Source organism: Lipomyces japonicus, assembly GCF_038497905.1.
Source record: "Lipomyces japonicus strain CBS 7319 unplaced genomic scaffold V1514scaffold_19, whole genome shotgun sequence".
Taxonomy (NCBI): Eukaryota; Fungi; Ascomycota; class Lipomycetes; order Lipomycetales; family Lipomycetaceae; genus Lipomyces; species Lipomyces japonicus.
This window is the reverse complement of record NW_027117831.1, coordinates 1-26214: the sequence shown is the minus strand read 5'-3', so window position 1 is coordinate 26214 and position 26214 is coordinate 1. Positions and strand designations below refer to the sequence as shown.

Genomic DNA, 26214 nt, shown 5'->3' with positions numbered 1-26214 from the left:
GCTTCGCGCCAAAATTACACCATCTAGTAGAGAAAAAAACAAGCATTGCACGTAAATCAACTTACACAATCATTAAAAAACACACAAATAACAACGAAATATGACAAAAGCTGTGAATATTGCAATCGTCGGTAAGTTTATAAATTCATGTGGATTGTTTGTATCACTGAACAATTTGATGCAGGGGCTGGCCTGGTTGGTTCCGCCTTCATTAATCAATTATCTGCCATTCGGTCGTCTACAATTAAATACAACGTAATTGTCATTGCCAGATCTTCCAAGGCATTGATCTCAAAGTCATACTCACCTCTTCCGCTTAGCTCTTGGAGTTCAGATTTGGCAGCTGCCAACAATGCCACTGCCTTAAATCCCGGTGATCTGGCCGCGTACCTTGAAAAATCACCATTGCCAGTCATCCTGGTGGATAACACCTCGTCAGAGGCCTTATCTAAAGTCTACCCGCTCTTTTTGCAACAAGGAGTGTCAATAGCAACTCCAAATAAAAAGGCATTTTCGTCGGAACTTGGTCTTTGGAATGCAATTTTCAAAGCTGCGGCAAACTTGACCGCGAACCCCAAAGCCGGTTTCGTTTACCACGAGGCTTCTGTGGGTGCAGGACTTCCAGTAATTTCTACCTTGAAGGATCTGATTGCTACAGGCGATGAAATTGTCAAGATTGAGGGTATTGTCTCCGGTACCCTGTCTTACATTTTCAATGAATACTCAACTATCAGCAATTCGACGCCAGTCAAGTTTTCTGACGTTGTTCTTAAGGCGAAGGAACTTGGCTATACTGTAAGATAAGCTTTACGGTTTAAATGAATTGTACATCTAACAATAATCTAGGAACCAGATCCCAGGGAAGATCTTAACGGTCTCGACGTTGCACGCAAGCTCACGATTCTTGCCCGTCTGTCTGGCTTGGAAGTGCAATCTGCTACGTCATTTCCTGTCGAGTCTTTGATTCCTCGCCCGTTAGAAGAAGTCGAACAAGTTTCAGAATTTCTTGCAAAGCTTCCGGAATTCGACAACGAAACCGAGAAGACGCGACTTGCGGCCGAAAACGAGGGTAAGGTTCTGAGATTTGTGGGCAAGATTGACGCCGGCGCGCCAAATGGTCAAAAGGTCAAGGTTGGCATCGAGAAGTAAGTAGTTCAAGTTGCAAAGCCGAATTGGTACTAATTAAAATTACAGGTACGACGCCTCGCATCCGTTTGCGTCGTTGAAGGGATCGGATAATGTCATTGCTTTTTACACCAAGCGTTACGGTAACAATCCATTGATCGTGCAGGGTGCTGGGTAAGTAATAAGATGCATGGGTTTGACAATTTAAGCTAACCTCATTTAGTGCTGGTGCCGAGGTGACTGCCATGGGAGTCCTGGCCGACGTCATTAAGATTGCCGAACGCGTTGCCAACTAATTACAGAATAAAAGATAAATGTCTATATATTCTTTGTACAATGAAATATGAATTGAGTGTAAAGTTGCCAGTAACATGTAGTTCATAAGTTTGTACTCTCCATGAGAACAAAACTCCAACGAAAAGTAAGATTCAAAATTTACGTCTATAATGCCATATATTATTTTTTTTTCCGTCTTATAGTTGATGCTGCTGTCACATGCTTTTTCACCAGCTGTCAATTCTCATTGTACCCTTCTCCTGGAAGTTGACATGAAGTTTCAAAGCATCCCTTAAGATGTGAGGCTCATGACCGTAACCCTTCTTGAGCGCGATGCTTTCGGCTCTGTCGAGGTATTCAGTAAGGATAGGCTTGTAGACAGGATGTGCAGTTTTGTCAATGATAACTCTAGCACGTTCACGAGGTGCCAGACCACGCAAGTCGGCAAGACCTTGTTCAGTGACGATGATGTCGAGATCATGCTCAGTCTGGTCGACATGTGATGCAAATGGCACAATACAAGAAAGACCAAACGGATCGGTCTTGGTGGGTCTAGCCGAAGGAGTGTGCATGACCGAGAGCTTAGCATTTCGGAGAAAGTCAGCAGATCCACCGAGACCGTTGAGCATGCGCGAGCCCAAGACGTTGGTAGAGTTAGCGTGACCGTAGATATCAACCTCGACAGGAGTATTCATGGCAATCACGCCAAGACGTCTGATGATCTCTGGTGAATTAGAAATGGTCTGAGGTCTGAGAAGAAGCTTCTTGGAGTAAAGATCCCAGTTCTTGAAGAATTGCTCGAAACCTTCGGGTGACAGACGAATAGATGTGGCAGTAGCAAAATCGAGATTTCCGGAATCGAAGAAGGGAAGGAACGAATCCTGAAGTACCTCTGTCCAAACGGTCAGATTTTTGAATGAGGCATCAGCAAGGCCACCGACTACGGCATTGGCAATGTTACCAATACCAGACTGAAGAGGATGAAGGTTTTCAGGGATGCGGCCGTGCTTGACTTCGTGTTGAAGAAATTCAATTAAATGCTGCGCAATTGCCTTTGAGGTTTCGTCCTCGGGTGAATTGGCACCCGTCATCTCATCATATTCAGACTCAACAACAGCAACTACCTTGTTAAAGTCGACAGGAATGTAGTTGGTACCGATGCGTTGGTCAACAGTCTCGATGTTAATTGGCTTACGGTGAGGGGGAGCTTCGGGAACGTAGATATCATGAAGACCTTCCAGATTAGGAATTTTGGTGTTAACCTCAATAATGATTTTATCTGACGAATTAATCAACTCAGGTGAGGCACCTACAGATGCGCCTGGAATAATGCCACCGTCTTCGGTAATGGCGGTAGCTTCGACAATGGTAACATCAAGGGTTGGTGTTTCTTTTTTGAGGGTATAATAACCGTAGGAAAGATCCTGAGGCCACATAGAGAGATGCTTATCAAAGAAAAGCATGCGGCCATCGTTGATCGCGCCGGAGATACGTTTGCCGACTTGATGAGGAGAGCGGCGTTCAATCATGTTCAGCTCGGCCCATTTGCCTTCAATTGGATCAGGGGCAGAAGCGCCAACAAAAAGATTGAAGCGAAGCTTGCCTTCAAGTCCATTTTCTTCAACATATTTTTGAAGAGCCTTAAAAAGTCAATTAGTTATGTTCTACAACCGAAACAATCGACGCAGCGTTGCAAATGCTAAGATCTAGCAAAGGCGCAAAAAATATTAATCAAGTCCCATGCCTAGGGGGAAAAAAAATACGTACAACAGGGACTGCCTTAGGAGCGCCGACAGCGGTGAAGCCAGACCATCCCATATAATCGCCAGACTTAAAAAGTGGGATGGTATCCTCAGCCTTTACAAGTTTTTCCAAAAACTTTGGATTGCGGACACGAGACCTAAGAATTGCGGACATGATTTCTGCGTTGCCAAAAAAAAATCAAACAATCAAGCAGAAAAATTATGAAAGGTATCTATGTCCTCAACAGCAGATCCGGGGCAAAAATGAAATTCAACTGATTTACCGAGACGGGGTCGAGGTTCAAATATAGGAACGAAGCCAATTAAAGGCAAACTCGGAGCTTGCCACGGAACCTTGACTTGGAGCACGTGACGTCGCGGGCGTCGCGAACCGCGGGCGTCGCCGGACCGGTTATGCGGCTTGCGACATCTTGTGCGCCGGCTGGTTGGTGCGGTAGTTTATTAGCGGAAGGCCCTTTTGTGGAATTTATACGGATGAGCGGGCTTGTCTTTTGCCTATGTGTCCGTGGTCTCCGGTAAGAAATAAAATCCTCAAATCTGGGGAGCCGAGTTCTCCGGGGAATAAGGGCCTAACATGGACAGTACCGTTCCTTTGCGATTGATATAACTACACTGGTTACAATGTTTATTTTGTCGACTGGCCAGACTACACTTTTCTTTTTATAATTGAAAACGAGTTATTATTCTATGAGATACATAATACTTGATCTTCCATAAGCATGCATTGAGTAAAAAAACAAAATAAAATCCATGCTGGAGAAGATACGTAGGAAACGCCCTACACACACTACATGCAGGACGCTGCGTAGTCGCTGAGGGATTATGCACATGTCCTTTACGAAGGCAAAACGATAATATGAAGAAGACTGCTTTGATGAATCAGTCTGAAAGTGAGCTGCATTGTTTTTTTTATATCTTGAAACATGGAAACCGAGCAAGCCCGACCAAAAACTCAGGAAGTGTATTAGATATTACGTACATTTAGAAAGCGTAAAAAAATACCAAGAACTGTCAAATTAGAACTCACGCCCCTTTCGAGATTCGTTCGCGGCATCCTTTTTTTTTCGTCAACAACTTCTAGGCACCAAACTCAACATGTAGACACCTATAATCATCCCCAGACTGACGGTCAAACCGAATCAGTCAATTCTATCGTAAACCGCTTAATTTGCGCTTACTGCTTGCTCCCAACATCACCAACAATGGGCAGATTATTTACTTATGGTCAAATTCCCATATAATAGTTCCAAACAATCACCAATCAAAACTTCACCATTCATCGCAGATTTAGGGGCTATCAATCATAGTTACCCACGTTTATTCGAGCCATTACTGTCGAACCATACTCCGCCCATGCCCAAGAATTATCAACGAAGTTAAAAGCCTTACTAATTCGTAGATTTATATTAATGGAAGTCTAAAGTACAAAGAAATTAAGATGAAGATGGACAGCCTTACATAACCGATATCGTCTGTAACCCTAATCCCGGGGTATCTTTCCTTACATTTCATCGTAAAAGTTTAAGTCGATATCTGGACTCTACGAATGTTAAGAATAAAATTGAAAAGACGAGAAGATGAGGATAGTAGGGGTGGTACGGGTGGACACGACAATTATACGCGAACATTCGTATTTGTATTCGTAAACCTTTACTATAGAAATTTTTATGGTTAGGGTAACTACTTTTATACCTAAATAGGAATACGATTACTACTATACGAATACTAATATACGAGTAAACCTATATACATACAACAACGAAAAAGAGCCTTTCATTATACTTGAAGAGAGGGACTCACAAAGAAACAAATCGAAAACATAAATGAATGAAACGTGATAACCGAGATAGAACATATCAAAAAGTCTAAAAGGGTAAACAAATTAGTCACGTGATTTTTTTTTTTTTTTCATCTTGAAAAGGGACACAGAATGCCCTATGTTGTATTGACTACTTAGTGTAGGAGGAAATCAAGAACAAATTGAGACAAACGAAAGTAAACCAAGAATGGTGTAACGGAGCGAAGAAACAGAGAATATAACAGAAAGATGAAGCGAGAAGCAAAATATCCGATACAAAGACGACAACAGGGATTTTTTTTTTCTATTTTTTCCTTTTTTTCCTTTTTTTTTTTCATTCATTCATTCATTTTTTTTTTTTTTTTTTTTTTTAAATATTATAATGAAAACACAAAACGATCACCATTAACCGCAGACGAGTGCTGCTGCGGCGCGTGTAAACAGATCCTGAAACCATCTAACGTCCTGTGCTGGATCGCTTTGGGATGGGTACCTGCGTCTACAGATATGTAGATTTTGTACGGCTGTAACAATCGTAGCATGATACCGCGCACGTCCGATATCGAGAGGACCCGCCATAACCTCCTGGAGAGACCACGATCCCCAGAGGGGCGCGATGAAACAGCAATGGTAGAACCTGTGTTGCTGGGTGTCGAGGCCAGCTTGACAAAGCGCGCATTGTGATGGATCCGGAAGAGCTGCCAAATTATGATTTAGTAGCCAATCCGCACTGAATCGAGAAGACGTAGGAGCGTGATTTAACGAGAGAAGGTGTGCGACCTCTGCGCGTCGACCATTCCATTTGTAGAGCGAATTTACAATACTCCAGCGTCTTCGCCAGAAAGTCTGGTCGCTTAGTGGGCTCTGGGGGCACAACGGAGCCCTCGGTGCCGAAAGAGAAACGTGCGTCCTCTTGAAGTCAGTGATTTGGGCGAGAAAGCCTTGGCTGGTGATGAGGCAGTCATCTGGGAGATGGTCCGGTTGAGGAGAGCCTATGCGTAGTGTCCCAGGCCCGGGGACACTTTTTTTTTTTTATCTTATTAAAAAGGAGCCATACAGCACCCCGATTTATATTATGCTATAAATAAATATTGAACATTAGCCATATAGGCATATAAGATAGTAAAGGAAATAAATATGACACAGCATAAGAGTATTATGAGAATAGGAAAAAGAAAAGAAAATAAGCAATACGCATGACAAGGAATAAGCAGGAAGGACAATGGAAACCCACAGAACCCAGAGACTCCTCAAACTATTGGCTATCTATCTTGAATGGCTCCCAACCAAGGCAGACCGAATGGTAATCGCGGTTTCACTGGGGTCCCCGTGAAATGGGATACGCCGACGTGCGTGGAGCAAATTCTGTATGGCCGAGACAGCGGCAGCATGGAATTTGGCCCGGGTAATTTCCAGGGGTCCTGACATAATCTCCTGGGGTGACAAAGGTCCCAGTGTAAAGCAACCAAGGGACATTCATAGAGGCGGTGGGCTGCAGTATCAAGCCCCTCTTGACACAATGCACATTGGGAAGGGTCTGGCAGCCCGGCCTTGTTGTGGTCAAGTAGCCATTCTGGTGAAAAAAGTGATGATGTGGGGAGATGATCTAATGAGACTAGGTGAGCTGCTTCCGCAGCGAGAGGTCGCCACTTATAAAGCCGTTCCACCGTACGCCAGCGCTTGAGCCAATGTTCCGAGTCGTTTCTCGGCGGTTGAGGGCATAGTGGAGGTTCACGCAATGCGATGAGCTGGTAAGTCCTTTTGAAGAAAGCCCGCGAAAAGAATTAGCAAAAAGGTTAAAATGACTTTATTTTTTTACAATATTAGTTCAGCCTTGATGGCCAAGTTGGTAAGGCGCAGCACTAGTAATGCTGAGATCATCGGTTCAAATCCGATTCAAGGCATTTTTTTGTAAATTTTTTGCAGTAGTAAATGTTAAAATATATGAATTGATTGAATGAATTCTTAATCACAAAAGTTATCAAAAAACATAATTTCAATTTTTATTCTTATGATAAACGACAATGTTAACGACAACGAGACAACGAGACAACGAGACAACGAGACAAAAAATTTAGTTAGTACAACATAACTAACCTCGCGGTCATAAAATTAGACAATTTCCATATGCGCGGGAATTTGGTCAAATAAATGTAAGCACAAATTTGAAGAAAAACCAAGTTTCTCTTTCATTAATACTGAGCGTGGAGAGCTCAGCTAATTACGGACACTCATGCGAATTAAACTAGTTGCAATTCCAATTTTCAAACTACATTTATTTTAGTAACCTTGCTGAATGGGTTGCGAATAATATATCGGGGGGAATGCAGATTACCATAGAAAACCCAACAAGCAAAAATAAAAAGATCAAGAACGGAATTTTATAACAATGACAAAATCTCCTTTCATTGGTAAGATTAAGACTTAAATTGTCGAGCATCCCAGATGAAAAATGTATGGATATCACTTGAGAAGTATTAGAGTGCTCAATTTTCCAGATCCCCGGAAAAAAAATTAAATTTTGATGTTTTCTTAATTGAAGGTCGAAATTAAAAATCGGCTTCCATTTAATTTTAAGTGAATGATTTACATATTAGAATTTTTTTTTGTATTGAGCTACGGCTTACGCTTAATAAAGTTATGCCCCAGCCGAACCATCCTTCACCGGATCGTCTTCTCACTATGCAGGATCGTCCGCTTGAGTGCCAAGATTTGGTTAGCACTCATGCCGGCCTATCTGCTCCACGGCCTCGCCTTTTTGGTTTTTAAATTACCCCGACCCCGAAAATTTTTTTTTATCTTAATACAGGAAAACCGAGCAAACCCGATGAAAACCCCGGAATGTATTTGGAATATATATGTACATAGAAAATGAGTATATGGAAGATAAAGGTGTGAAAACAGAGACAGAGGAAACGTCAAGCCCGCGAGTATAATGCTAGACGCACACCGGATTCGAACCTGTGAACTCTGGAGGTGGGGTAAAACGCAGCGCACCCTTAGCCATTGCGCCAATTAGCCGTTTGGTCACGTGACGTTAGCAAAATAAAAAAACCAAAAATTTAAATTTAGCATTAATTAGCCTTGATGGCCAAGTTGGTAAGGCGCAGCACTAGTAATGCTGAGATCATCGGTTCAAATCCGATTCAAGGCAATGTTTGATTTTACTTTTTGCGCCGGGATAGAAAACGTTATGGAATTAGAGATTTGTTAATTTATTTAGGGTCCTTGATCGGTCTGCCTTCGTTGGGATCCATTCAAGATAGATAGCCAATAGTTTGAGGAGTCTCTGGGTTCTGTGGGTACCCTTTGTCCTTCCTGCTTATTCCTTGTCATGCTTATTGCTCTTTTTCTTTGCTTTTTCCTCTTTTCATATTACTTTTATGCTATGTTATAATTATTTTCTCTACTCTTATATGCTTATATGGTTGATGTTCAATATTTATTTATAGAATAATATAAATCGGGGTGCTGTATGGCTCCTTTTTCATAAGATAAAAAAAAACACTTACTACTAGCGTAAGTGTTAAAACGGTGGTTATTGTGCTTCACCTAATTATATGATAGTTTTACGTAGTTATAACTAGGGGTGGACACGAGTACGGACTGTACAGTTACAGTTTCTTATAGTTTTATTAGTATTTGTATAAGTCAAATTCTAAATAAATACCAAATACGAATAACGTATCGTGTCCACGCCTACGTATAGCTATTCAACTGGATAAAATTTACGTGGTGCTCAGAGATTCGAATTCGGATTCGGATTCGGATCTGGGTTTGCTTATTATATATTAGTTGCAGGCGTGTAATAATTGAACTGGTAGCGAGATTGTCCCGCATTTTCGCGAAGCAAAAGCTGTTACATGGAGCTGGACTGGCATGTACGCTGGATGCCAGGACCTACGCGCAATTCAACAGTTTGGGGTATGCGTAGAGAAGAGCACAGCGCAGTTCCGATAATTGAATTGTAATGAGCTAATCAGGCCCAATTCGGACTAGCGTTTGTAGTACCAAGTCTTTTGCTGCTCGCACAAGACTTGCCCTGCATGTAAGTATTATTGTGTACCGATATATATATCTATCTTACTCAACCCTGTTATTATTATTATTATTATTATTATTATTATTATTATTATTCTTCAATTGAATATCTACACATTCCACTGCCCAAAATGACTCGACCAACTAACATTGGTATCAAGGCCATTGAAATCTACATTCCCAACCAGGTATGTGGTGGATTTTGCTTTTAAATGGCGACCTTCCTACTAACCCTTGGGGGGCGAATACAGTTTGTGTCCCAAGCTGAGCTTGAGAAATATGACGGTGTTCCAAGTGGGAAATACACAATTGGTTTAGGCCAGACCAAGATGGCCTTTCCTAACGACCGCGAAGGTAGGACAACATGAGTCGTGACTGCGGTTTGGTCTAACTTGCTGATGCAGATATTTACTCGTTCACGCTTACCGCCGTGTCTTCATTATTAAAGAAGTACAACATTGACCCGAATTCAATTGGCCGCTTGGAAGTCGGTACTGAGACGCTGCTTGATAAGTCCAAGTCTGTCAAGTCAGTGCTGATGCAATTGTTTCCCGACAATCATGATATTGAAGGAATTGACACTGTCAATGCCTGCTATGGTGGCACCAACGCGCTGTTCAATGCCATTAACTGGGTTGAATCTTCGTCTTGGGACGGAAGAGATGCGATTGTCGTTGCTGGTGACATTGCCATTTATTCGAAGGGCGCTGCCAGACCGACTGGCGGTGCCGGTGCTGTTGCCATTCTGGTTGGACCTGACGCGCCCATCGTGTTCGACCCGGTTCATGGTTCTTATTTTGAACATGCTTATGATTTCTACAAGCCTGATTTTACTTCAGAGTATCCCTATGTTGATGGTCATTTTTCACTGACGTGCTACACTCGTGCTCTTGATGGCGCTTACCAGGCTTATACGAGGAAAGCAGCCAAGAAGGTGCTGTCGCAACTCAACGGACACATCCCTACCGGGATTGACCGTTTCAGCTACGCAATTTTCCATTCTCCCACTTGCAAGCTCGTGTCCAAGTCATATGCTCGTTTGTTGTACAATGACTACTTGCTGAACCCTGAAGCTGTTGACTTTAAAGTGCCGGACGAGATCAAGTCACTCGATTACGAAGCTTCGTTGACTGATAAGTCAGTGGAGAAGTTTTTCGTTGGCGCAGCCAAAACCCGTGCTGCTGAGCGGTTGACGCCGTCCATCACTGGTCCCACGTTGTGTGGAAACATGTACACTGCATCCGTGTATTCATCTTTAGTTTCACTGCTGTCCAACGTCGATCCGACTGATTTACTGAACAAGCGCGTGGCTGCGTTTTCGTACGGTTCTGGCTTGGCATCTTCGTTCTTTTCCTTCGTGGTCAAGGGTGACACGTCTGAGATTAGAAAGCAACTCAACTTTCTTGAACGATTAGAGAACCGTGTGGAGCTCACTCCCAAGGAATACGAAGATTATATTGAGCAGCGTGAAAATGCTCATCAAAAGAAAGATTTTACTCCGGTTGGTACGATCGAAAACATCGTTCCAGGCGCGTACTACTTGACTAAGGTTGATGAGAAGTACCGACGCGAGTACGCAATTAAGGAATAAAGAAAATCAAATATCCCTTTCCCCTTCTCCCCCCCCTCCTCCACATTTGCATCAGATACAATATATGTTTTATTTTTAATGTCTTGTTATGAATTCCTCTTTATACATTACAGAAGTTAGTCATGAGGGTTCATTTATCGGTTGCGTATTTATACTGTATTTATATATTTTCGTTTAATGGTATGAGTGTTTATGTTACTGCCTGTTCAAAAAAGTTTCCCAAACCCCAACCCGCAAAATAAAGTTTATCGTTTGTAGTTAATGAGACTTGGCCGCACAAAGAATTTTTTTTATTGAGCAGTGGTAATTTGAAATGAGCGATTCAAGAAGCAGAGATAAAGCAAGAGGTGAAGAAAAAGAAAGATATAAGAAAAGTCGAAGCGACGTAGATAGTTATAAGGATCGAAATGCGGATAGGGACAACGACCAAAGAAGAGATCGATCGAGGGAGTGGTATTCAGACCGACATCCAGACCGATATTCAGACCGGCGTTCAGACCGACATTCAGACCGACATTCAGACCGATATTTACATCGATATTCGAACAGGGATTCAAGAGACCACCGACCGCGTCAACATTCTGGGTTAGCAGCGTTACCATCATCATCATCATCATCATCATCAGGCAGACATCATTCGCGGTACAGTTCGCATAGAGAAAAATCAGATAACAGATCCTTACCGTCACGACCGGAGCCAGTCAGAAGGCCAGATGCACCGAGACCTGATACGTCGAGTTCTCGCGTGCAAAAACGAGGCGGCCAATCGACCGAACGAAGACTGCCAAGTGAGATTACAGAGCTTGAAAGTAGGATACTCTTAGACGAAGACGTGGAAGATGAAGATGAAGATGAAGATGAAGATGAAGACACTAAAGCTAGGAATCGAAGGGAACAAGATGCCCGGGCGCAAGCGTTAACCTTGGAAATCATTGGAGATTTGCCGTTTGCAGAGGTTAAACCACCAGAGAACATTTTGTTTGTGTGCAAGCTGAACCCGGTAACAGAAGATGAAGATCTGGAATTGATTTTTTCCAGGTTCGGCAAGATATTGTCATGTGAGGTCATCAGGGACAAGCTGACGGGCAAGTCACTTCAATATGCGTTTCTTGAATACGAGGATAAGGACGCATGCGAGGCAGCGTATTTTAAAATGCAAGGAGTCTTGATTGACGACTGCCGGATTCACGTTGATTTCAGTCAAAGCGTGTCAAAGTTACAGGAGTCATGGAGACGAAAGACAAATCAAAAGAGATTAGCAGAAGCAAGGGAGAACGGGTCACGACCCAAGAAGTCTAAATGGAGAAACTAAATCAAGGGGACATTCCACGTATAGCCGTAATCTGATTTCGACATTGTCATTGTTTTTCGACTCTATAGCAATCAATACACTCAACTAAAAGTTGGCATATATTAAAGCAGTTAAGGCACACTTACATAATGCGTTAATGTACTGTTAGAGTTCTGCCGCCACTGCGAGATTAAGATTTGGTGTCACAGGGGCAAGCGCACGGCGCGGGCAAGGTAAGGTTTTCAATCTGCCGCTGCGCAGCATGGAAACCGCTGGCGAGATTAAACTCTATCAGCTCCGCGGCGTTGCGCTCATCGGATAGCGAAGCGTTATCACCAGCCCAGCGCAGCACTTGCGACGACATCGCAGACATCGACGGCATCGCAACGACGATATATCTCACTTCTGCCCGAGTTCACATCAAACCTCGTATCATCCGGCTCAACTGGCTTTGCTGCGATACTGCAGCGGCCTTTGATTTTCTTCATTGTTTCTGCTCCTTTGCTTCCTGCCACATTATCTTATCGTCTGCGGCTGTCCTGTTTTTTTTTTGCTCGCCATGGCAACCGTGGCTTTCCCACGACGCAATTCACCGCCTCCTGCTCCGTCGTTGACATCATCCCCGAGATCAGGCACGCCGGTGATACCACCAGTTAGTTCTCCATTGGTATCGTCACTGGAATCTTTAGAAGCGCTGGATCTCTCGATCTCGCCAGGACGATTCGCGGTCGCGTCACTCGATTTCGACAATTCGTCAATTCATCTGACTGCTGCGGACACTCAGCCACGAATTTTTGCCGGATTATCATCTACTCATCTTGAACAGCTTCTCGATCAGCGGCATTTTTTCCATGTCGAATCACCAGCGGCCACCTCGGCTGCGACTGTTACAACAACAACAACACCAGCAGCAGTCATGGATAGTTCCATGAATGAGGCTGTCGTCGAGCTCGAGCGTCAAAAATCACCAAGCGTGTCGTCCATCATTATTGATTCGCCGTGCTCATTATCTTCACCATCTGACTTGTCCTCACCATCCCCCATGCCACCGTTTATGTCATCTGCTACAGTTTCGGGTTTGTTCCCTCCCCATGATTATTGCCAGGTCTCTGTGGTTCCTCCCATATACGCCATTTCGGCTTCTCAGCTTCACGATGCATTGACACACGCTGCTCATCAACCTCTTCCTCATGCCTCACAAGTTTTTCCTTGGCTTCATGGCCTGCATCCGGCCAACGAATTTCAGCTCGCATTTTTAGATCCAACCCGGTTGCATGTCAATTCTCATCCTTCTGAGTTTAGATGCATTACTCTTGTCAAACTGGGCAGCTTAAATAGTTGCAAGTTACGAGGAACGGTTTCGCACAAGGAAATTTTGCCCGATGCATCATCAAACGAGGAAGGATTTCTTGATCTTGATCCCATTCAAGGAGTTGGTTTAAGAAATTTCCACATTCAGGTGGCCAAAGTTGCTACCGTATCAGATATTGTCGTGTATTCTAAAAAGGGTCAGCCTACTGATGGCTTATTGGGGCTTGCCAAACGTATATCTCAAGCTCAGCGACATCACCGATTAAAAAATCCTAATATTCCAGAATATAATACATTTATTGTGTCAGATCCATTCGAGAAGTTTGAAGATGAATACCCGAACCTGGTTGCAATTGGTTCGACCGGCAAGTGCCATGAATATGCCATGGATTTCTTATACCATGAACATAAGGAAATGAGTGCCATGTCAACCGCAAGTGAAGTACTTTCAAATTTTTATATGGGAAACCTTGCCAATATTAGCTCGACGAGGGCGAGTGACTCAAGCTACCTTAACGGAGACCCGGATGTTCCTTGTTGGGATATATACGTCGAATGTCTCGGTGGAAGTTCTATCCCGAGCAGGCAATACCTTCAGAATTTGGACTCGGAATCATTTCCATCATCCGTGAGCCAAAAATCAGATTTGCAAAGTCCGATCGTGCATCTTGAATTTCCTTCGACCGGTAGTTTGGCACTTGGCAATCTTTCGGATCATGATTTGGATTCGATCGTTAATTTTTGTGATTGGCTATACCGGCACGCAATTGGGAATAACAAGAAAATATTGCTGTTTTGCCCTGATGGTTACACTGAAACGAGTTTACTCGGCTTAGCGTACGTGATGTATGCCACTGGCGTGACCGCTGCTCAGGCTTATATAGACCTTCATGCCAGTTATAACCGGGAATTTTTCACGTTTCCAGCAGATTTGGTTCTTTTGAATCATTTGCAATCTCGCATGCTAGCCAACTCACCTGTGCATAACGATTATCAAGACGGCATCGTACCGGAATTGCCCAGCTGGTACATGAAGATGGACGGCAGCCTGCCGTCCAAGATTTTCTCCCACATGTACTTGGGCAACTTGGGCCATGCGAACAATCCCGAGCTGTTACGGTTGTTGGGTATTAAGAGAGTATTGTCGATTGGGGAAACGATTGATTGGCGAATGCCGGATGAAAACGTGAGCGAACATGCACATGAATGCGAAGGTGGAAACGAGCGCATGAGTCAATCTTGCGAGACCATGGCGACGACATTAACCTGCAATTCATCTTTGGAACCGGTCGAGGGATTTGCGCAGTTGAAATATATTGATCAAATTCAGGATGACGGGATTGATTCGTTAAGTCGAAGTATTGAAGAATGTTTGGAATTCATTGGTGAGTAAACACGTGATTTTTTTTTTGGTTTTATATACTAACCCATGGGTATAGATGAAGGTTGTCGATTGGGAGAACCAGTGCTGGTTCATTGCCGGGCAGGAGTTTCACGATCAGCTACGATTTGTATTGCCGAAGTCATTCGCCGAAAACAATTGTCACTGCCGCAAGCATACTTGTACGTGCGAGCTCGCCGGTTGAACGTGATTATTCAACCTAATCTTAGGTTCATGTACGAGCTAATGAAATGGGAAGAGGAAGAATCGGTTCGTCGGGGCGGGTCACGACACAAGCGTGACATGGATTGGGCGTTGTTGTGCAAGGAAATTTCATCGATGAACAAGGTCTACATCGGATGATGCAAAACAAGTTGATGATTAATAATGATGTGGAGTGGTTTTTATGGGTTTGTTTGGTTTGATCTATATATATATATATATATTGTATGTGGTTTAGGAGTTTATGGGTTTCTTTTTTTTTTTTTTTAATGATGGCATCTCTCTTTTTTCTCTTTTTCCTTTTACTTGACGAGGTTTTTTTTTTTTGTTTAAATTTAATTTGCACACAATTTTGAAACAGGTTTTAAACACAAGTGTACGTGCGTTGGCTTTTGAGATAAAAAAAAAAATTCAATTTGTATAACTTGTTATTACTTACTTTTAATACTACTACAATACGCATAACTATTGGTTTGTATCGAACACTGGCTTGTTTTTAAAAATCTAATTTATTTTAAACGGTTAACGTAATTTTTGCCATACCCATTTACTTTACCAATCCATTATCGGGGGGATTAAAAAAAAATAAAAAATAAAAATAAAAAATAAAAAATAAAAAATAAAAAATAAAAAAGTTGTAAGGCCATATCTATCCATTGGAAAAAGAATTGCAAATGTAGCGGTTCTCTTGTAATTGTACGGTTTTAACAAAAGCAAACCAAACCAAAAAAAAAAAAAAAAAAAAAAAACCATCAAAGCCCACATAAAAAAAACACCACTATAAGAGCTATATAAAAAGAGCTAGTGAAAAAAAAAATAAATCCCGTAAAATCCCAAACTCCGAATTTATAAAAAAGAGAAAAAAAATCATTATCCCAGAGTCATTAAAAAAAAAAAGGCTTATAAAACAAGCATATCAATGACCTTGCCGTATGCGGACCGTGCTTGCGTGATCGCCAGGTAATTGATCGATACCGGTTACCATGACTGTGGTGGTATCAAACGATGAGACCGATGAAGTGGCACAAAAAGTAGATGAAGACGAGGAAGACGAAGTAGTCGTGGTAGCAGCCGCAGACGCCGTGATGGCTTGCTTGGATGGTGAAGGTTGCCGTTTGATGATGAGTTTTCTATAAAACTGTACCGCGCTTGCTTGCTTATGCCAAGCTGGATTTGCTGGTGCGGCCGGGGTTGCATTGCTGATTGGTACCGGCGTGGTGAGGATATGCGGCGATGATGACGACGACGACGATGTAGAGGACGGAATAGGCGATGATAATGATGATGATGACCTCAAGTTCAAAACAAGTTCAGAAGCAGACGAATCAGCAGTTCGCCAGATATACACGGCAATATCGTAGGCAATCAAGATTGCGGTTGGACCCATGAGCAATACCGCCATAAAGATCTATTCCACCCCAGTCAGCAGCCTTTCAACCACAAAACCAAAACAAAAAAACGAGAGCTCATTTTGGCTTGTTTGTTTAATGTAACATACCGATATCCTCGTGATCCAAAGTTCAATAACCGTTAATGCATCGATAACAACCCCAGTCACGGTACTGCTGGCCATTTCTCTTGGGCTTGAGCGTTGAGTTTGATTCAAAAAAAACACAAAAACCCGACACAGCTCAGCCCTTTAAAATAGTTTGAAACTTCAATTGCAAGCTTATATATAATTTAAAAAAGAAAAAAAAAGACCCTTGCAGATCCCTGGGGTAATTAATGCCAAACCACATCTGGTGAAGTAATTAATGCGGGCCAAGTCGGCAAATACGACTTACCCGGCCCGCTCCCCAGCAAGCCATCGCGCGTACGCGTGAATGCGTGTAAATAAAAAAAACGACGACGAAACGAACAAACGAACGAACGAACGAACGAACGAACGAACGAACGTTGGCAAAGAATAAATTCATAATGCCTGCCGCGACCACGAACGGAGCAGCAGCAAGGTCATGGCAACATCCAATCACGCTTGTGGTGGCTGCCACTCATGCGTCATTAGGCATCGGTCGTGCCGGCACGTTGCCGTGGAAATTGCCAACCGACATGGCTTTTTTCAAGCACGTCACGTCCGCACCTCATCATCATGATGAAGATGAACATGATCATGACCTTCGGCCGAATCCGGTCGTAATCATGGGTCGCAAATCATGGGATTCGATTCCGGCCAGGTTTAGGCCGTTGCGTGATCGCACGAACGTTGTTCTTTCGAGAACGGTGACTAATTTTGGGTAAAGTTTTCATCATTGCTTGTGCTTTTTTTTTTTTTTCTTAAAAAAAAAATCAATTAAATTAATTGCAATTTACTCTTGTTGTTTTATATATATACATAAAAATAATAATCTAACATGTTCTGTCTTGTGTTATTTCTCGCATTTTTTTAAATGTTTTTTTTTTTTTTTGCTGTTTTATAGTCAAGGCGTTCTTGCATTTTCATCACTGAGTAAAGCCCTTGCTGGTTTAAGCCACCAGCAAGAGCAAGTTATATACATTATCGGAGGTGCTCAGGTTTACGAGCAAGCACTGTCATTACCGCAAGTCACCAGGATCTTTCTCACGGTCGTTTACGACGAATCCGAATCCGACAACAAATACGACACTTTTTTGCCCGAATTTAGGCATTCCGGTCAATGGGTACAAAAATCTCACAACCAATTGCGGGCAGTGCTGGCAGGCATGCGTGCCAAACAGGCACTCGCGCTCGTGCCTGAACAGGCCGGTCATCGCCTGCGGGCATCAAACGGGCTCGAATACGAGTTTACGTTATGGGAACGAGCATCATAAATACGTTGCATGTACCTAATAAATAAATAAATGAATAACTACACAGCACGTAAGAGCTATTAACTTTGCTTGACATTATTTACTATGTAAATTCAACCATTTTTATAACAACAAAAACCAAACCGTACATATATATAACATCAATGATTTTTTTAGTTCTTCTCCCGCTTGCCGGCCTTCTTTTCTGTTCCCCGGGTCTTCTTGCCACCTGTATAAAAAAAATTGTTAAAATAAAACAATCATCATCATTATCATAATAATAATTCACTTACGGTTCTTCTTCTGTTTTCTTTGCTGTCTGCTGGGCTTCTCAACCTTCACACCTTGGCCGATTCTGACAAGGCGGTAGTTAGGCTCGAATCTCTTGAGCTCGGCATTGCTGTCGTAAATCAACGCAAATCCGGTAGACTTGCCACCACCAAACTGAGTGCGGAATCCAAACACTGAAATGGCATCCTTGTCAGACTTGTAAAGCGTGGCAAGTCTCTCCCTGACTTCGTCCTTGGAAACGTTGGCCCGGCTGGGGTGGAGCACGTCCACAACCATCTGACGACGGGCGAGCAAGGCGTTTCTGAGAAACCTGTAAAATAATTTTTGTTAGCAAGAATGCATCAAACTATGCTAACACCCAAAATCCATCCGTTCCCGTTCCCGCTCCCGTTTATTTCCAATGCAAATCTAAATGACAACTCTGCTGAAACTTTTGGATTTTGGACATTGCATATTTCTTATTTGTTGTGCTTCTTCTTTTCCCTTCTCTGCGCTTACTTTCTGGTGCGAATAGTGACGGAGTCGCTCTGCAATTAAACATCATGTTAATAATTTTTTTTGAAAAAAAAAAAATCTCCATTAAATCATGAAAAACAACATCGACTCCCCCCTCTGCCTTCTCGAACATGAACATGAACAAAAAAGAAAACAAGGGGAATCCGTCTCCACACACAAAGGAATGCATTATTATTGAATCATACCATTTTTATATTAGATGCGAAATGATATTGTTCGAGTGCTGAGTATCGAAAAAAGGCAAGCCGAGCTGAGTTTGACCTGGGTGAATAATAACGACCGGTTACGTACGCCAAAATTGACTTTTGCTCAGCAAAACTGGCGACGTCGAATTTGTGCTGCAAAAAAAAGCGCGGGCAAAACGGGGCCAAAACCAAAGCGCCGGCGTGTGCGTGACTGCTGTTTGTCATTTAGCCCTAAGCGGCCTTTTTTTAGGGGTGCATGGCTGGTTAGGGCACGGCTTGAACAAGGTTTAATTAATTAAACTTAGCGTTTATTCATTACGTTATTTATTACGTCACCGCAACCTGGTCGGCAACAACTGCTGAATTTGTGCCGATTAAATGCCAGGTGCGGTTTTGCAAACCAAACTACAATACAATGCAAATATGCATGCGTTAAGCCAATTACATTTGCATGCTTGTCATCATGCGGCTATGGTCGGGTTGGTCAGTTCGCATTTCATTTCATTTTCACGCTACGCGGCTGTACAAATGGCATTGATAAATTCAATTACGCGTCACTTTACGTAATGTTTGTAGCATAATATAAACCATCTATTTTTCCAGTGCTTCTTTACAATATATATATATATTATATATATACATATATTTTGCAATTCTGTCCATTGGACTGTGCTTGGGGTCTTGTGTTGAATCATGCCAGTCTCGATCGAAAGTATTACAGACCTACTTCCCTGATTTTTTTTTGTTTTAATAGTCTCTAATTTGTTTTGTTTTGTGTACGTTACAGTCGACAAGCGGCATGGAACCACGTTCACATGTCTTGATGAGATAATTGGCAAGATTCATCTTCGGTTATCATCCGAGGAGACGATCTCGAGCATCGTGATTAAAGTAGAAGGTGAGCATGCCTCGCCTGTTTTGTTTTCAAAAAAAAAAAAAAAAAAAAAAAAAAACATGTCCTAACCATTTTATTTATTTGTTTATCATTACCAGGCGTGTCTCGGACAAATCTTACAGTTCCAAAACATCCGGAAAAGCAAAAATCAAATTCAAAAAAAGTCGTTATTGAATCTCACAAGGTGTTGTACCTGACGCAAACCGTGTTCCCACCACCAGACATGCAACAAATTGAGAACCAACACGGCACCGGCAAGGATGGATATACTCTTGCCGCTGGTGATTATTATTATCCGTTTGAATTTAAATTACCAATCAACAACAAATGCTTGCCGTCTTCAAGTTTCATGTCAAAACTTTCGTTTGCTCGTGGTGCAAATTATTCAAAAGATCCCACGTCCCACGTAACCGCAACGTTGCCGCCTTCGTTCTCGGGACTGCAAGAAGCTGTCGTGAAGTATTTTTTTAAAGTTACGGTTAAAAAATCTTCATTTTTTAAATTAAACAACAGGGAATATTCGCCTTTTGTTTTCTTACCAATCGAACCGCCGCGGCCGTTGTCGTTGTCGTCGTCATCATCATCATCATCATCCAGTAATCAGCAATTCTTTGTTCGTCGCAAGCATGCGTTCAATTATTCCGAAGAAGTTCAACCTTCCACCAGAAAGAAAAGTTTCTTTTCCTTCAAATCTTCCAAAGTTCCTGCATCGATTCAAAAGCCAGGCCTGCCTTTCTTTTTTGAAATCAGGCTAAACAATCCACCCATCATTGTGCCTCTGGAACCGATCCCGCTCAAAATTTTTATCACGTCGTCAACTTCCATCACGTCAGCAATTTATCTGCGATCGTTAACCGTGAACCTGATTGCAAACACGCGAGTCAAGGCACAAGAACAAGAAAAAGAAATCACATTGTCGCTTGTTGTGATTGACTTGAAAGATCTTCAGGTGGGTTGCTCAAACCCAGTTGCCATTGACGGCGGCAACCTGTTTGAAGCCGAATTTGATCCGCGCCCGTGGCTGCACGCCGTGATTCCTGACACGGTCGCGCCCACGTTTGCCACTTGCAATATCGAACGGTCATACGCGCTCGAAATCTTTGCTGGCGTGTCAAGTGGTGCGCATGGTCAGGTTGACCTGATCAACTTGGTTTGCGACGTGGACGTGTATTCCGGTATTAAACCTCCAGAATCTTTAGTGCAAGCATTGCAAGCTCAAAATAACAATCCCGTACCAGCAGTCATTACCACAAGCCCGTACGATATCAATGACGGATATAATCCATACGCTCAAAACCAATCTTTACCAATCCAACAACAACAACAACAACAACAACAACAACAACAACAACAACAACAACAACAACAACAAACTACATTACCTTCCACGTCATCCGCTTCCCGAATCGAGTCCGAACTGGGCGCCATTCCAGATCAAACGCCGTCGCATGCATCCGTGGCCCTGCCCACGTATGATGAAGCCATCGCGAGCAAGATTAAGCCCGTGCAAGGTCCGAGGCGAAATTTTGAACAACCAGCTCAATATTATACCAACGTGGCCGAGCTTGACGCTGACGAGAAAAATTAGTTTAACTTACCTCAGTACGGTATTGGTTCATATTTTATTAATAATATATATATATATTTAATTTTATTTAGAGTGATGGTTTTTAGGAGGCATGATGTAAGATGGGGTTTATTTATTTAAATATCATTGTATTAATATCAATAGAGAAATTAAATGCATTTATTAATTATGAATTAATAATATATAAAAATGACCAAATGCTCATTACATTGACAAAAACGTAAACTGGGAAATTAAAATTATTTCCAAACCAAAACTAAGAAAAGTACAACATGAAAACGTAAAACGTAAGAATATTTTTGAATCGTGAAATCGTAAAAAAAAAAAAAAATGAACAATTATGTAGGACTAAAAAAGAAAAAAAAAAGTAAAATTATGCAAAATATTGAGTTAACGCATCTCTAAGGCTTTCCTCATCCACCGGCGTGCTGATAACCGCATCCTTGTACTCCCTTAATCGAGATGCTAATTGACTACTGATGCCGTTGTAAATATTAACATGTGGCCCGTTAAACAACGCATCCAGGTAAGAATTGCGATTACTACCGTTGCCCTTACCGTTGCCGTTGATGCCACTTGTTAATGCACCGATACTGCTGATGCTATGCCGTGACGAGCACGAACCTGCATTCGCTTGATCAATCGCCGTCATTGACTTAAAATGTCGAAGCCCACCGTGAGCCGAACCATGAGTCGATGCAAAATGAGGAAACGACACGTAATCTTCAGACGCTGGTTTTTTCTTGAAAATGTTCATCCACGCTAAACTTAACACGTTATTATTATTATTGTTGTTGATGATGTTACCAGATGCTTTCGAATCGTAAGTATCCGGTGCTAGATTACTACCAGTCAAATCAGCGGTCAGGTTTGAAGTCGTGAACAACCAAGATGATCGTTTGGACGCGACTGGTTCGGTCTTGCATGATACGGCATCACCATTGTCAACCAAGATTGACAAACTAGCTTCATCCGTGGGCTGCGGCGTATCAGCGAAATCAAAGTGCTCGGAAGATGGCGAATCAGAAGATTGGCATTGCTGAGTCGCACGTTTTAATATTTGACTAGTTTCAGTTTGGGTCGGTTCATTCGTCGAGTTATCGAGTTCTTCATTAAATAAATCTTTCGGCCAATCGTCATCATCTTCTCGTTCATTATCATCATCATCATCATTATCATCATCATCATTATTATTATTGTTATTATCATTATCATCGTCTTCTTCATAATCTTCTATTTCTTCAGAAACAGCATCATCATCTATCATATTGTCCGGTCCTTGATCATCTTCAATTTGCTCAGTCACTACTTCGGCTAATTGATTATAACCAGTATCTTGACTAGTATTCTCTTGTCGTTCAAATCGAACCACGTCTTCGTCCGCATGGTCTTGAGCTGGTTCTAATATTAAGGGTTCATGCCTGTCCACGGCCAACCGGTCTGGCATAACCGTGGGTTTAAATACCGAAAAAATGTATTTTGATAATGTGCTAAATGCATTTCTCTTTTGAGTTTTCACCGCCAAACTAGCCTGGTTGGATGGATCATTTACGTTGTCTGGTATCACATCGGATGGCACTGAATCAGCGTAATAAGTTGTTGAAATGTTGAGCGGTGCATTATTAGCGGAAAAATTAATCAGTGTTGTAGTTTTTGTCGTTAATAATGATGATGATGATGTTGATAATATTGAAGATGACTGCCGTCTTGTCTGTTGTTGGTTTGTCGTTTTATCATGGCTCTCCTCATATAATTTCATTGTCGAAATTAACGACGACTTTGTCGTGGAAACAACTGGAGGGGCAAAACATATCGGTGACGTGTCCAACACGTTTGTGATCGCTGAGGTTGGAATCGCCAATGTCGGCGACAACGTATCTGATAGTAATAACAACGACGACTTCCTGGTTAAGTTTGGCATTGATTTTCTGGGCCTTATTGATTTGTGTTTAGTATTGTTTGTCTTGCAAGGTTCATCGTCGCAATTTGGACCTGCAGCATGATGGAAATCTGCAATTGATTGAACCTTGAGCAACCGCTTATTCAATTTGGAATGATTGTAAAAAATCTCGTCCGAGGTAAACTTGTACTTGTCTGCTCGTCTTGCAGGCACATCAGGTTCGGTTTCAGGTTCAAGATTATTCGGTGACTGGATTGAGGTTTCATCAGTGCGGTTGTCGGATACAATTGATAATGGTGACGATGGATGGCGTTGATGATGGTCTGTAAAAAAAGCAATGGTAGAACCAGATTCGATCGAACATGACGAGAACCGGTTACTTTGCTCATTTACAGGTGACCTGAGTATTGATTCCGTGAGTGAGTCCGTGCACGGTGAAGCCGGGGCAAGAGCTAATAACTTGGGATCAACCTGATACCGTGATCGATCGAGCCGCAATCGTGATGACGACCGGCGGTCGGAAGGTTCTCTTTTATCCTTAACCTTGCCGGTTTTGTCTAATGACGAACTGAGAGTTAATTTCAAGCATGTCGGTGATCGGATCGTCGATTTCGGATTATTAAACGCTTTTGTTTGGATTCTGCGTTGTTCTGTCGGTGCCTGACCCAGGTCTCGAAGAATTGCTGCTTGTTGGTTTCTGCGTTGCCGGCGAGGCCTGGCAGTCTTGCTCATGTGAAGGTTAAATTGAGCATTTAAAGGCTTGTTTTCATCTGGCGTCATTGGACTGCTGTGATCGTAATCATAATCTTCCTCACCATCGTCATCTTCATCGTTGTCAGATTTTTCAAATTCGGAACAGAATTCGTCAAGAAGAATCTCGAATCGATTTAACCGGCTGGTAATGGTTCCGGCATGACTATGTTCTCGAGTTTCAATCAAATTTTGTTGCCGGTTTTTATTATCAAACGATGAATCTGCGGTGCCATCGGTATCAGACAGCTCAGAATCGGGTAGTAACCCCTGGGCGGAAAGAAGTCGCTCGACTAATGATTCAGATGCAATCAAGCATGAATTAAGTTCTTGGATTCGCTATATGGAATGAAAAATTTCATTAACAAAATTCGAAAAAAAAAAGTTTAAAATAAACAAAACAATACAATACAAAATATTATACCTTGAAAAGTTCTCGATTGGTTTGGAACGCAACCCGGTTTTCGGCTTGAAGTAATGAAGCACGACGTTCAAGAATGTCTATACGTTCTTGCAGGACAAAGGTATTGCGACGTTCACGAGGCATTCGTATTCTTATTTTGTGCTTAAAAAAAAAAAGAAAAATTTTCAATTTCGTTATCTTGATTGTCAAACCATATAAAAAATTTCTGCCAAACAGAATCCCGTTCTAATTCATAAAGGTTTTTTTTTCTTCCTTTCTTTGAGCTAAACAAAATATTCCATTCAAAAAATTCTTTTTAAAAAAAAATAAATAAATATTCAGTTAGTATATAGGTAAAAAAAATCAAAAAGAAATAAATTGTTGGTTGGTTCGGAATCTTACCAAATTTGACATATAAATATTCACTTTGTAAACAACAAAAACAAAAAAGTGCTTCGGTGAAAAATAAACAAAACAAATGAGTCAACCGGCTTTACGAAGCTCAAGATATTTTGCAAAATAGTTCCAATTCTTAAACAATCAAAGCAATAAGCCAAAGCTTTATCTAGCCTTCAAGTTTCGAGATTATATTTTGATATCGACTTTGGTCGTTTTTTCTTTTTTTTTTTTTTTCGGGATGTTTTGTGTATTATCGGTTTCCGGGGCTTCGAACTATATCAATCAAATACAGAGGCGCTGGGCGCTGGGGCCACATTTCTTTTCCCAATGGGGTAAAGTCTACGGCCTTTCAACTTCATGATCAGATAGTGTTTGCCTATTCTGGCATTGCTGGAATGCTAATTCATTTCGCAAAAGTCGGGTGCCAGTGTATATTTATTATTATAAATTATATGGTTAGTAGGTGACCGTATTATAAAAGGAACATTTATCCTGCATGACTGAACCGAACCGCATTTTTATTTTTTTGGCATGAGATATTTGTCTTTATTTTTTCTCCGTAGTACCCTGTTACATATTTTACATATACGCATGACATGTTTGTACTGGCGTCTTAATGGTAACTAATGGCTTAAAGATGGCTTCAACACTAAAAGAAGTGCAATCAAATGAATTGTTGAGCCTTAGTTTCCGGAAGTAGGTCATAATGGTTTATGCCCAACAGAGCTCATTATTTTATTTTATTTTATTTTATTTTCATTTTGAAATTCGTCATGTAATAAAATATTCACCTTTTTTTTGAGGACTACGAATGGGCTGTATTTACAATGTACCTGCAAGAGAAGGAGGAGGAGACGATGATTCAGTACATACTGCAGTTGGATTTCACGTGCAAGACATGGTCAATCTTCTGATGGCTAAACGTGGTCACGACGCGTCTGGAAGAACCGGACCGACCGCTTTATTGCTCTACAACCAGATCTTCGCACGCATATCTCCTACGTATATGACTACCAGAAGACTTTACAAAAACGTTCTGGCGTATTAGGCGCATTGTTCAGACTGGTCGTTGATATATGTGCAAAGTACGGCGACAGCGATTTCTACAAGTTTGATGACACAGGCTTTATGAGATGTGTGAAATCCAGATTAGGATCGTTATTTCTTATTCAGGCCGCGTTGAAATGTCAAATGTTATTCAGCACGGCAATCGAAAATGGGCGACAGCAATGTGCAGCATTGCGAGCGGATGGCCATGTGGTACCAGGGTAAGCCTTGGTAACCCCAGTGGCCACATTCCACAAGGCTTACCCAGGTACCACATTCCAGCCGACTGAACTTTCCGAACGATCCGGCTGGAACCCAACCATACTACGGGCTTCGAGTGGCACAAATACTTCAAACAGCATTCAAGGGCCCGTCGAAATGGTCGTTGGAGGATGCTGGTACTCGACGGCCATGAGAACCATGTCAATGCCGAATTCAACCAATACTGTAAAGAAAACGACATTATTCCATCTCTATTTGCCGTCCCATTTCTTACTTTTAACCCGTTGAAAAGAGCCCGCGGTAACGAGATCTCGTTCCCTATCATGAGCCAAATCTGTGACGAAAAGGAAGAACGCTTCTTATTATTTTGGTTTCCACAGTCCCAGGCCTGCCACTGGGGGAGAAGGGAACAAACGGACAATCCGCACGCAAGTCCTCATGGCCTCACCTGGG

General features: G+C 42.0%; 10 protein-coding genes and 2 non-coding genes across 12 annotated transcripts; 8 read left to right on the top strand and 4 right to left on the bottom strand.

Annotated features, from left to right (window-relative positions):
- The first annotated feature begins 6 nt into the window (after nt 1–6).
- V1514DRAFT_367674 (homoserine dehydrogenase-domain-containing protein) lies at nt 7–1495 on the top strand. The gene is made up of 5 exons (XM_066929877.1): nt 7–131; nt 185–795; nt 847–1145; nt 1195–1299; nt 1349–1495. The coding sequence occupies exons 1-5, from the start codon at nt 101–103 to the stop codon at nt 1419–1421; spliced, it is 1119 nt and encodes a 372-aa protein (XP_066783348.1). The 5' UTR covers nt 7–100; the 3' UTR covers nt 1422–1495.
- On the bottom strand, nt 1440–3429 carry V1514DRAFT_330778 (uncharacterized protein). Its single transcript, XM_066927559.1, has 2 exons — nt 3169–3429; nt 1440–3041 (listed from the first exon to the last, which is right to left on the bottom strand). The coding sequence occupies exons 1-2, from the start codon at nt 3316–3318 to the stop codon at nt 1629–1631; spliced, it is 1563 nt and encodes a 520-aa protein (XP_066783347.1). The 5' UTR covers nt 3319–3429; the 3' UTR covers nt 1440–1628.
- Nucleotides 3430–6793: 3364 nt separating this feature from the next.
- V1514DRAFT_t45 lies at nt 6794–6866 on the top strand. Its single transcript has one exon. It is a non-coding gene; the product is annotated as a tRNA-Thr (tRNA).
- Nucleotides 6867–8043: 1177 nt separating this feature from the next.
- V1514DRAFT_t46 lies at nt 8044–8116 on the top strand. Its single transcript has one exon. It is a non-coding gene; the product is annotated as a tRNA-Thr (tRNA).
- A 960-nt stretch (nt 8117–9076) lies between these two features.
- On the top strand, nt 9077–10787 carry V1514DRAFT_330763 (hydroxymethylglutaryl-coenzyme A synthase C terminal-domain-containing protein). The gene is made up of 3 exons (XM_066927558.1): nt 9077–9191; nt 9255–9357; nt 9408–10787. The coding sequence occupies exons 1-3, from the start codon at nt 9135–9137 to the stop codon at nt 10592–10594; spliced, it is 1347 nt and encodes a 448-aa protein (XP_066783346.1). The 5' UTR covers nt 9077–9134; the 3' UTR covers nt 10595–10787.
- Nucleotides 10788–11001: 214 nt separating this feature from the next.
- Nucleotides 11002–11906, top strand: V1514DRAFT_342700 (uncharacterized protein; the record flags this gene model as incomplete). The annotated part of the gene is made up of 2 exons (XM_066929118.1): nt 11002–11179; nt 11221–11906. The coding sequence occupies 2 exons, from the start codon at nt 11002–11004 to the stop codon at nt 11904–11906; spliced, it is 864 nt and encodes a 287-aa protein (XP_066783345.1).
- Nucleotides 11907–12444: 538 nt separating this feature from the next.
- On the top strand, nt 12445–14940 carry V1514DRAFT_342699 (uncharacterized protein; the record flags this gene model as incomplete). The annotated part of the gene is made up of 2 exons (XM_066929117.1): nt 12445–14581; nt 14636–14940. The coding sequence occupies 2 exons, from the start codon at nt 12445–12447 to the stop codon at nt 14938–14940; spliced, it is 2442 nt and encodes an 813-aa protein (XP_066783344.1).
- Nucleotides 14941–15544: 604 nt separating this feature from the next.
- Nucleotides 15545–16651, bottom strand: V1514DRAFT_352216 (uncharacterized protein). The gene is made up of 2 exons (XM_066929487.1): nt 16298–16651; nt 15545–16207 (listed from the first exon to the last, which is right to left on the bottom strand). Exons 1-2 carry the CDS (start codon nt 16370–16372, stop codon nt 15716–15718), a joined length of 567 nt encoding a protein of 188 aa, XP_066783343.1. The 5' UTR covers nt 16373–16651; the 3' UTR covers nt 15545–15715.
- A 6-nt stretch (nt 16652–16657) lies between these two features.
- On the top strand, nt 16658–17643 carry V1514DRAFT_330756 (dihydrofolate reductase-like domain-containing protein). The gene is made up of 2 exons (XM_066927557.1): nt 16658–17032; nt 17216–17643. Exons 1-2 carry the CDS (start codon nt 16717–16719, stop codon nt 17584–17586), a joined length of 687 nt encoding a protein of 228 aa, XP_066783342.1. The 5' UTR covers nt 16658–16716; the 3' UTR covers nt 17587–17643.
- V1514DRAFT_330752 (40S ribosomal protein eS24) lies at nt 17602–18710 on the bottom strand. The gene is made up of 4 exons (XM_066927556.1): nt 18558–18710; nt 18355–18383; nt 17859–18166; nt 17602–17794 (listed from the first exon to the last, which is right to left on the bottom strand). Exons 1-4 carry the CDS (start codon nt 18558–18560, stop codon nt 17739–17741), a joined length of 396 nt encoding a protein of 131 aa, XP_066783341.1. The 5' UTR covers nt 18561–18710; the 3' UTR covers nt 17602–17738.
- Nucleotides 18711–19146: 436 nt separating this feature from the next.
- On the top strand, nt 19147–21199 carry V1514DRAFT_330745 (uncharacterized protein). Its single transcript, XM_066927555.1, has 3 exons — nt 19147–19269; nt 19345–19455; nt 19551–21199. Exons 1-3 carry the CDS (start codon nt 19251–19253, stop codon nt 21038–21040), a joined length of 1620 nt encoding a protein of 539 aa, XP_066783340.1. The 5' UTR covers nt 19147–19250; the 3' UTR covers nt 21041–21199.
- V1514DRAFT_306725 (uncharacterized protein) lies at nt 21144–24736 on the bottom strand. Its single transcript, XM_066925681.1, has 4 exons — nt 24496–24736; nt 24115–24405; nt 22000–24029; nt 21144–21807 (listed from the first exon to the last, which is right to left on the bottom strand). The coding sequence occupies exons 2-4, from the start codon at nt 24235–24237 to the stop codon at nt 21414–21416; spliced, it is 2547 nt and encodes an 848-aa protein (XP_066783339.1). The 5' UTR covers nt 24238–24405; nt 24496–24736; the 3' UTR covers nt 21144–21413.
- Between the last annotated feature and the right edge of the window lie 1478 nt (nt 24737–26214).

Bases quoted from the DNA above. Each gene is read 5' to 3' on its own strand.
- V1514DRAFT_367674 (XM_066929877.1), top strand. From the start codon at position 101: ATGACAAAAGCTGTGAATATTGCAATCGTCG. The intron at 132-184 runs GTAAGTTTATAA...AATTTGATGCAG, and splicing joins TGTGAATATTGCAATCGTCG to GGGCTGGCCTGGTTGGTTCC. The intron at 1,146-1,194 runs GTAAGTAGTTCA...TTAAAATTACAG, and splicing joins GTCAAGGTTGGCATCGAGAA to GTACGACGCCTCGCATCCGT.
- V1514DRAFT_330778 (XM_066927559.1), bottom strand. From the start codon at position 3,318: ATGTCCGCAATTCTTAGGTCTCGTGTCCGCAATCCAAAGTTTTTGGAA. The intron at 3,042-3,168 runs GTACGTATTTTT...TGACTTTTTAAG, and splicing joins CTCCTAAGGCAGTCCCTGTT to GCTCTTCAAAAATATGTTGA.
- V1514DRAFT_330763 (XM_066927558.1), top strand. From the start codon at position 9,135: ATGACTCGACCAACTAACATTGGTATCAAGGCCATTGAAATCTACATT. The intron at 9,192-9,254 runs GTATGTGGTGGA...GGGCGAATACAG, and splicing joins AAATCTACATTCCCAACCAG to TTTGTGTCCCAAGCTGAGCT. The intron at 9,358-9,407 runs GTAGGACAACAT...TTGCTGATGCAG, and splicing joins CTTTCCTAACGACCGCGAAG to ATATTTACTCGTTCACGCTT.
- V1514DRAFT_352216 (XM_066929487.1), bottom strand. From the start codon at position 16,372: ATGGCCAGCAGTACCGTGACTGGGGTTGTTATCGATGCATTAACGGTT. The intron at 16,208-16,297 runs GTATGTTACATT...GGGGTGGAATAG, and splicing joins TTTGGATCACGAGGATATCG to ATCTTTATGGCGGTATTGCT.
- V1514DRAFT_330756 (XM_066927557.1), top strand. From the start codon at position 16,717: ATGCCTGCCGCGACCACGAACGGAGCAGCAGCAAGGTCATGGCAACAT. The intron at 17,033-17,215 runs GGTAAAGTTTTC...TGCTGTTTTATA, and splicing joins GAGAACGGTGACTAATTTTG to GTCAAGGCGTTCTTGCATTT.
- V1514DRAFT_330752 (XM_066927556.1), bottom strand. The intron at 18,167-18,354 runs GTAAGCGCAGAG...ATTATTTTACAG, and splicing joins GTCACTATTCGCACCAGAAA to GTTTCTCAGAAACGCCTTGC. The intron at 17,795-17,858 runs GTAAGTGAATTA...TTTTTTATACAG, and splicing joins AAGAAAACAGAAGAAGAACC to GTGGCAAGAAGACCCGGGGA.
- V1514DRAFT_330745 (XM_066927555.1), top strand. The intron at 19,456-19,550 runs GTGAGCATGCCT...TATCATTACCAG, and splicing joins CATCGTGATTAAAGTAGAAG to GCGTGTCTCGGACAAATCTT.
- V1514DRAFT_306725 (XM_066925681.1), bottom strand. From the start codon at position 24,237: ATGCCTCGTGAACGTCGCAATACCTTTGTCCTGCAAGAACGTATAGAC. The intron at 24,030-24,114 runs GTATAATATTTT...CATTCCATATAG, and splicing joins CCAATCGAGAACTTTTCAAG to CGAATCCAAGAACTTAATTC. The intron at 21,808-21,999 runs GTCAATCTTGGT...TAACGTGTTAAG, and splicing joins CCCACGGATGAAGCTAGTTT to TTTAGCGTGGATGAACATTT.